Source organism: Sphaeroforma arctica (genome assembly GCF_001186125.1).
Source record: "Sphaeroforma arctica JP610 unplaced genomic scaffold supercont1.93, whole genome shotgun sequence".
Classification (NCBI taxonomy): Eukaryota; class Ichthyosporea; order Ichthyophonida; genus Sphaeroforma; species Sphaeroforma arctica.
Window position 1 is genome coordinate 134,160 of NW_014040465.1, and position 8,800 is coordinate 142,959.

Here is an 8,800-nt window from a genome sequence, read left to right on the forward strand (position 1 = left end):
TAATATATATATATATATATATATATATATATATATATATATATATATATATATATATATATATACATATATATATATATATATATATATATATATATATATATATATATATATATATATAATAACGTATATATATATATATATATATATATAGGTGTGTGTATGTATGTACATATTTATCTTTGTGTTTTTGTCTATATGTAAATGACTTGATATTCATGTATAGTTCACAAAATTTCACATCTATGTACATAGCTCAAAAGAAACGACCTTGTCATATATTCTCATCTCACCTACAGACTACAGCCCGTCATGCGTGTGCTGATGTTTGCAATGGGTTACCATCACATACGAGTCGAGGGAACCGTTGACAAGCGTGCTGGTACCATAGTGTCTAATCACTGTTCGTTCTTGGATCCATTTATATTGATGAACTACGTCACGCCGATGTTTGTCGCTGCAGCGGTATGTCAGGGGAAAGATTGGCATCAGTCCGGTGTTGATTGATTGGAAGTGCTCATAGCAGTTGTGGGGATCTTAGTTTTGTATCATATATACCAATGTATGATATTATTTACGCATGCGCAATCCCTTTTTACGAATGCTCGTTTATATAACACATCCTCAGCCAGGATCTGATGTATGGGAGATTATTTGAATAGAGCATATAACGAACTGGATTGCGCTATATTTATACTTGATAAGACTGCACAAGTCTGTATTCGATGGCTTCCATGATTTATAAGATACTCATGTGATCGCACATTCACCCTATCGCGGCTCTACAGGAGAATCTACAGAAGCCGCTTTTCGGCCCATACCTGAGAGTCACTCAAAGTATTGTTTTGTATCGCTCCGATCCGAACTCGCGAGCATACACAAAATACAACATCATGGAACGCACAAAACCGGAACGCGGAGATGGTAAGGTTTGCTGCCTGTATAGCTCGTGATGTGTGGCGATACAACGGGACTCCGTAGTCAAACCATACCATAGACATGTTACAAACCCACGGCTTCTATTGCATTCGCCTACTCAATATATTTTGTTCCCTCATCCAGGTTTAGGTATAGTCTCAGATTCGCCTCCCCGTACCACCAACGTACTACGATCTTGAACTCTCCGGCTCTTGTGTATAGCATAGGTGATTCTCGCTAATCAACATTGCTTCAAATAATTTCTACGACACAGATTTCTTGCCTCTGATGATCTTCCCGGAGGGTACAACACATGCACAAGACTGTTTACTACAGTTTAAAGACGGGGCTTTCCGCCCAGGCACTCCTGTCCAGCCAGCAATTCTCAAATACTCCAATAGGCGATATGATCCCGGTACGTAATCTGGGTTGAATCTGCATCGGTTGATAACCATTTGTTTATTTGTCTGTTCAGATACATTGCTCAAGTGTTAAGATCATGTATACCTACCCATTAGCACATTATAAGTACCTTAAACGAAAGTGGCGACTTTAAAACTGAATGATTTGAAGGTTGTCTATCCTGAAGTAGCATGAGGGGCGTGTTTGCATTTTATTGGACGTTTTTCCAAACCATTCCTTGGAAGTTTCATTGTAATCGTATTGGCGGCAGCTGCCTTAACAAGATATACACCACATACAGTACCAAAATTTCATCAATAGGTATGCACCTACTAGTTTGGTCTCATTTACGCAGCAGGGAACTCTGCAGATATCCACTTATTCATTGATCTTTTTTCTTCCTCAGCTTGGACGATAAGCGGCGATACATTGGGAGCGCTGATGGCCAGGTGCTTCTTCCAGTTCTACAACAGCGTTACGGTGAAGTTCCTACCTTTATACATCCCCAACGAAGAAGAGAAGAAGGATCCGTACCTGTACGCCAACAATGTGCGGAATTACATGGCTGCCGAGGGGCATATGGAACTCACCCCCACATGGCTAGAGGACGCGAACTTGTTCAGAAAAGCGTTGCATTTGAACGCCGTTGGCTGTAATCTGCTGTGCAAAGAGGTGACCGACCATGCGACGAGAAAGAAGTAAGTGATATATCTGCTTCACTCATGTATTACAATGTCATGTAGCACATCTCATGTAGTAGTATTTCATATGCTTCATGTAGCACATGTCCTGTAGTTCAATCTAAATAATTATGTTATTCCTCTGCTTCTTCATGTATCACACCTCATGTACTACAATCTCATGTAGCACACCTTCTGTTGTACAATCTAAAGAAGTTAGAGATTCTTCTGCGTCATGAAGCACACCTCACGTAGTACAATCTTATGAACACGTACCCTTCTGAAAGCCTCTCACCGATGTGGTGATCGTTTTACATTGTGTGTGAAATCTGGCAGGCTCAGTGTGTGCGTGTGTGTGTGCGCGCTTAGGAAACGAGAAGGTTGGGGTGCTTGTCCCATACCGGCGGCCTTTCACATAGTCTGAAAGACAATTTTTGTGTTGTAGATATCAATGCAAGCCCTCACAGACTCAAATCAAAGACTTGGGGTCTTAAATAACCGCAAACAGACTTCAGGTGCATTTGATACTCTTGCCCGGCATACTCGCACACATCACTGCTGGGACTCACCGTCTCATGCGTGTTACTAACGAGTGAACACGCTTGCTGTGCCGCTAACTGACAAGCACACTTGCCATACCAATCACTGTCCGCAGGCTTGCGAGTCTGCTGGCAGACTTCAGCAAGATGGACACGAACAACGATGGGTTATTGGACTACAACGAGTTCATGACGGCCGTGGTACCCAAAGGAAACAAGAAAGATCGCGTCGCGGCGATCACGCTGTTTAACATAATGGATAAGGACGGCAGCGATTCAATAGGTGAGCGCCCACCCCATAGCTGTCTTAGCTGGCTGTGCGAGCTGGGGGCATGCATGGTTTGTGTGTCTGTTGGTGGTGCACGGTTGACTGGCAGTAGTGGGTGTCTTTGGGTTGTGCGCTGCCGGTTTTGGTACGGACTTGTCGTATGCCTTGATGTGCGTACAGGATGCGTAGGGAAGTTTGTGTTTAGCTAGATTGGGTTTCTATTAATAGGTATAGATATATTACGGCTGCACGAGTACAGCACCGATGAATTCACAGGTAAGGCTGCACGAGTACAGCACCGATGAATTCACAGGTAAAACTCACAAGCACGTTTACGCATTTATATACCGTTCCACTTTACCCGCTTCACTCCGACCGATGTAACGGCACAGATTTCAAGGAGTTCGTTGCTGGCCTGTACATGAATAGCAACGAAAAAAGCGACGATGTGGATTCCAAAGTGGAGTTCGTCTTTTCGGTATACGGATTGGATAAAATGTCGGAAATCAGTCAGGTAGGTTCAGTTGGAAGTTGTGATCTGATAGGATTGAATTGCGACAGAGCTCCACATCAATGCAGTTGTAGCCTGAGACAGCTTTGTCCGAGTCAAGTTCCCGTCGCAATTCGACCCCTAACAACGCTGAAGGCCCGTTGTCGGCTGTCTTCATATATCGAATATGCTTATTCCGCATTTGTCTACCAATTGCTAGTGATGTCTCAGACAGCCCGTTGCTTATCATGTGTCACCTCATGTACTGCCGTACGTTGTGCGCAAATCTATCTGTTTGCGTAGGTAAACTTGCGATGTGATGTGTATGACGCGTGTTTACATGGGTTCTGTCTGAGATAGTTGCAGATAAGATATAAGAATGCAGGCGCGCATTATAGCGGTAGTCTCACTTCACTCTGTCTTCGTGTCAAATTCTAAGGAGCACGCAATCGACGTATTGGTCAAGCACCATCCGTTGCTGCCGCGAGAGGCAATTGTGGACAAGGTGCAATCGGCTTGGAAAGGGATTGAAAGGGTATGTCTTGTACGAACGAAGAACTATCTATGTTAGAATCACAGTTCATGTTTACATAGTACTGTATGTTGTGAGTGACTTAAAATATATGATAGGACTGGAAGGTATTATTACATATCACAACATTCGTGGCGATAGACCACGACGTACATGACTTACGCGCGACAGTTAAACGTCTGTGACTTTTCTTACAGTCTCTATTCTTCAGTGCATTTCTGTGTGCTGCGGGTATATGCCGTAAATTCGCCTGATGCTTTCAAAATTAACAAATAAATATTTATATCGCTTGCCGGTGAGGCCAGTATTTGTACCTAACTTAGCGAGATCGCGCATCATAACGAGTATATATGACAACATCGTATTGAATATACTGACAACTCTTGAAATGAAAATAACAAACACTGCAGGATGTAGCTGCAACCATCACCATGGAAGAATTTGCGCATCTGGTCACGGCGGATAAAGATATATATACGTACAGCTTACCGGCAGCGTTACAAAAGGCGATGACAGAGTGAATAGAATAAAAAGAATCGAGTGAGATCTGCTTTTGGATGTTTATAGTTCCCTTCTGTTTCCGTATTATACTTGGTGTAGGCAACACTCGAATACTGAGAGTCTTTCATCATACTGTGTTCATGTGGATTGCCCCAAAAGCGTTTCCAGTCTAAACCCTAAAATCCGCCTATAGTAGTATCAGGCACGAGTGCGGTATTCGACAGTACATGTTTCCCCGGCATGGACCTGGCCGCTCAGGTTGCTAGTCGGAAGATATACCAGCGAATGAGCTGACTAGCTCAGGGTGATGGAGGGTGACAACGGGAACGCGGCGGCTGGAATGGGCGGCCTTTTATACACGCTGAGGTGGGAAGGGGTACCACACGACCTGCAAACCTCTCTGTGAGAAAAAGGTCCAGAGGATTTTCTGTGTGATTGGGCCGGGAATGGCCACTGGAGTTTTGGTATATGCGGTTATGTGCATGTGCAGTTTCTGGCTCGGCGGGTGCAGCTGAAATGAAATCAATGCACTCGGAGTGCCAGCGTTCTGGGTGATGTGTTGAGACCAGCTCGTATGACGCCACTATACCCGAGCAACTACAGAAGCGTGTGCTTCGATATAAGTCATTGTAACCGTTTAGTCAAGTCATATTGATGGGATGAATTTTTGTCAACTATCTAATTAAAATGATGCACGTGCTTGCGCATATGAATACGTGCCTCATAAAGGGAAATGGGTCATTAATGCTTAGAAGCGTTCCAACAATCACTTCTTCGGTTGCGGGATGGTCTCCAGCCTACTTCTTGATGATGGTCGTAGTAGGATCCAGCGTAACCGCCTCGGCCAAGCTTGATGCGCTCACACACAGTTTGTAACACACTTCGTCAAAAGGTACGCCTCCGGTGAACATTCTGCAACGGCATAGTGTGAAGTGTAGAAACAGTCTAGAATGAGAAAGCATGTCTAGGCCGTGACATTCGGGGACACCTCCACAAGTATCAAACCTATCGGTTGTGCATCTACAACACAACACATGTGGAGGCTATGTATTGGCGGCTTGCTAAAACCATGCCCAAAAGGTTCCCAGGGCAGTAGAAGCATATAACTGTAAACATGACTACCCCGCATGGGGTGAGCAAAGCTTGGTAGGAAAATAGTAAACACTATGTATTGTCTATAAATACACTGTCCAATTGAAATCGTTTAACAAAAGACCAATACCCATTGGTCTATGGGACTTTCACACAGTCAAATTGTTGTACACTCATGGTGAATTTCAAGTTCATTTTTTCACACTTTTTGAGAACAGAATCCAAAACCCTCTCTATATATTAAAAATATCGCATCACAGGGTCTACATCCTGCGGGTGATGATAATAATATGAAAAAAGCTACCCAGAATTGAAAGGGTAGGAGATATGCAATAAGCATTTGCATTCTACAAAGTTGATTCAGCGCCATTGACGTATTACACATATATCAATGGCCTAGGTCTACTTCATTTTAAATGATGCGTAGACAACATACCTCTTTATCTGGTCCGGTACCGAGAACACGGTTTTCTTCGTCGGCGAATTTGTGCGATTCTCCGCCGTACAATCATTGACCACTACTGGCCACCTGCGCACACATCTCAATATCCCAAACACCATTCCAAACTGGATGAATCGGAGCACATCTACGCCCACTAGAGCCTGCTCATTCTCCTCACAGAATGTGGAAACATCCTTGTCCGCAGAGAGCCGGGTGTAGAGCGAGAATATTGTGGATATGTGGGGCGGAGCGGCATCTGGAGTGGGGATAGTGATCGATTGAATCGTGCAGTTAATGTCTTGGATGGAAAGCGTAGCCCCAGCCGGACATATGAGCTAAGAAATTGATAACGAATACCACAAGAATCGGTATGACGTTGTAAATGATATCAGCGTAGGGCTGTGCCTTCGTAGAGCGGTGTGATACTCTGAACGCGGCTGCGCTGTAGGTGTTAGTCGTGCAAACTAATTGTGAAACAGTGGAATGGATTTGGATGGCCAGTATGCTGGCGTAATGTTACAATCCACTTACTTCCTAGAGGAACGACCGTTCATATACACTCACACCACACACCTTTGTCATGGACGTACACGCAGCACTGGGCCTGCAGAGGACCGTCATTGTAGAGTGTGTTGATCGCTGGAGTCACCATGTAGGTATTCCCATACTGAAATATATCCACCAGTACACATATTTGATAATACCTGAGTAGTAAATAAAACCCACACCTATCACCTTAGCTACATGGACGGAGATAGGTCTGATTGTCTACTCGCGGGACCATTCACTGGAATTGAGGCCAAGATTCAAACAGAACCATTCTAACTCTCATTTTATGGAGGCCTAATGCATCCGGTGCAGCGAATGACTGTGCTTGGCTGGATTCACAGACCGGAGCTCATGGCGACAATTCAAATACCAAATCGATCCACGACCACAAATCACGACCAAGCGTGACACATTGATACTTACACTAGGTGCTGAATACACTTTCGGACTAGTACGGTATCAACAGCCGCCTTGTGTGCAATGTCCGCTACATGATTCTTCCCATCGATATGGGGGTACACCTGAAAGCCCCGTATAAAGTACAAGAAACCCATATGAATGCCCCTGGATTGCGCAATGGCCACATTTAAGAGATGTGTAGGGCGCCTTCGAACCACGAACGCGTCCTCGCCCCGTATCAAAAGGCGGCTCAAGACAAACAACCTCGATCTGAATACGAAATAATAGATAACTCAAGAGACCGATCACGTCTGTTGAGATGGTGGTCAAACGATGAAGTGTGACCATAAATAGTAAAGCGAATAGTGTGCCGGCACAGACAGTTTACTGCATTGGCGCTACACATACCCTCTTCAATGTACCATCCCACTCGTCTCTGATCTGCTGACGCTCTGCTTGTCTCACCATTACAGGTACATAGAAATCCCAAACATCGGGGGGTTCAGGTAAGGTCACTGGTAGGTGAACATAAATCAGGCACCATTCATCTGCGAATAATGAAACATAGATAAAAGTTATGTGATACAGATCAAACTCCAAACATGTATTTACAAAATCGATAAGCGGGTTTGTTGTATACGATAAAGAATCATATTCATTGAATATGTTGCTGAGCGAGGATTCTATCCTTGATGAAATCATTTTAATGTAGTGCCGGAAGAGATATGGGAACATATCCAACGGGCCTTGTGTGCTCATGTAGAGTTGAGGCATGTCCTGTCGGAGCAAAAGCGGCCAGTTTGAACTGTTCTGAATTGATCGCCGTGACGCGAAAGGACTCGAGTAGTGCCCCAATACACATGGTCTCTTTACGCTTCTAACTACCAAGTTGGGCTTCTAGAACCACCCAGTCTTCATATTTTTTCACAAGAAAACACGTAATGGTACTTTGCGCATAAATCGCGCATTGCTTTACAATTGGCTGAAATCCATATTTGAAGACATCATAGAACACAAGTGTTTCAAGTTCAGTTTTGGGGCTAGAGCTTACTTATTTGAAACGAGCACTGTCCAGTAGTCAACAGCTCTTCTCTAAGCCGGATCATGAATTCGGGTAGGCGCACTTTGGTTTCAGGATTGGAAAGGAACTCGTCGCGGAGCTGTATGACCAGGTTATGCGTATTTTGAGCACATGATTCAGTAGCAGACAGAGGGACAGCTTCTTTAATAGCACAGCTCAAGTGGCCTTGCGCAATCAGCATGAATTGTTGTCTAGAATTGTGTTTATCTATATAGTTCACACAGGTGAACGGTGATACCGAGATTGCAAGAACCGTATTGGGCGACAAGAACCATCCATTTGGCAGCTCTACATACTGACAGAGGCGTACGAAGCAGATATTATAATGTCACAACATTGCTAGCATCAAAACATATCGGAAGATATAATAGAATGTATCAGCTTAACGACGCTTGGGTTGTACAAACCTCAGATTCGCGCAGATACTTTGCAATCTTCCGACAGACTGGCTCGTAGTCGCCCGTGTAGGAGTTCGAATCGAACGCAAATCCGAGATTGAATAGCATCTTGTTGCGCTTGTACTTGTGGCTTTCAATGCACACGGGAAAGCTGACGATGGTCACATCCTTCGAATATCTGAATATGCACACAAATTTAAGCATCAAATGAAGATCGAAGCCATCCCTGTGGAGTGACACTCCATATAGGTCTGTGGGAAGGTTGGTTGGCGCTGGGTCTCCATGCGATGTATATTATCCAACTGAGATTCTTTTGTTGCTATTTGCAACTTGCAGCAAGTTCGCATTATCTATTGGTGTACCTCGATTGCTTCAATATCATCGCACATTGTGATCTACCGCTAGTAGTGCTATATATGCTAACATGCGCCTGTTTTGCGATGGCCACACAAACAGCCCACCTGCATCGCATCTGGATGAACAGTCAAGTCGCCTTCGGATGTTGGCAT

General features: G+C 44.1%; 2 protein-coding genes across 2 annotated transcripts; one reads left to right on the forward strand and one right to left on the reverse strand.

Moving 5' to 3' along the window:
• Positions 1 to 286: 286 nt before the first annotated feature.
• On the forward strand, positions 287 to 4,374 carry SARC_02141 (hypothetical protein). Its single transcript, XM_014304119.1, has 8 exons — positions 287 to 465; positions 789 to 924; positions 1,193 to 1,333; positions 1,727 to 2,018; positions 2,656 to 2,822; positions 3,200 to 3,321; positions 3,737 to 3,832; positions 4,240 to 4,374. Exons 1-8 carry the CDS (start codon positions 313 to 315, stop codon positions 4,348 to 4,350), a joined length of 1,218 nt encoding a protein of 405 aa, XP_014159594.1. The 5' UTR covers positions 287 to 312; the 3' UTR covers positions 4,351 to 4,374.
• Position 4,375: 1 nt separating this feature from the next.
• SARC_02142 (hypothetical protein) lies at positions 4,376 to 8,800 on the reverse strand (the record flags this gene model as incomplete). Its single annotated transcript, XM_014304120.1, has 8 exons — positions 4,376 to 5,242; positions 5,859 to 6,120; positions 6,438 to 6,568; positions 6,837 to 6,934; positions 7,221 to 7,360; positions 7,864 to 7,972; positions 8,301 to 8,542; positions 8,716 to 8,800. 8 exons carry the CDS (start codon positions 8,798 to 8,800, stop codon positions 5,128 to 5,130), a joined length of 1,182 nt encoding a protein of 393 aa, XP_014159595.1. The 3' UTR covers positions 4,376 to 5,127.

What these genes read in the sequence shown, in the direction of transcription:
- SARC_02141 (XM_014304119.1), top strand. Translation starts at nt 313, where the DNA reads ATGCGTGTGCTGATGTTTGCAATGGGTTACCATCACATACGAGTCGAG. An exon ending in GACCATGCGACGAGAAAGAA is followed by an intron (nt 2,019 to 2,655) that starts GTAAGTGATATA and finishes CACTGTCCGCAG; the next exon opens with GCTTGCGAGTCTGCTGGCAG. An exon ending in AAATGTCGGAAATCAGTCAG is followed by an intron (nt 3,322 to 3,736) that starts GTAGGTTCAGTT and finishes TCAAATTCTAAG; the next exon opens with GAGCACGCAATCGACGTATT.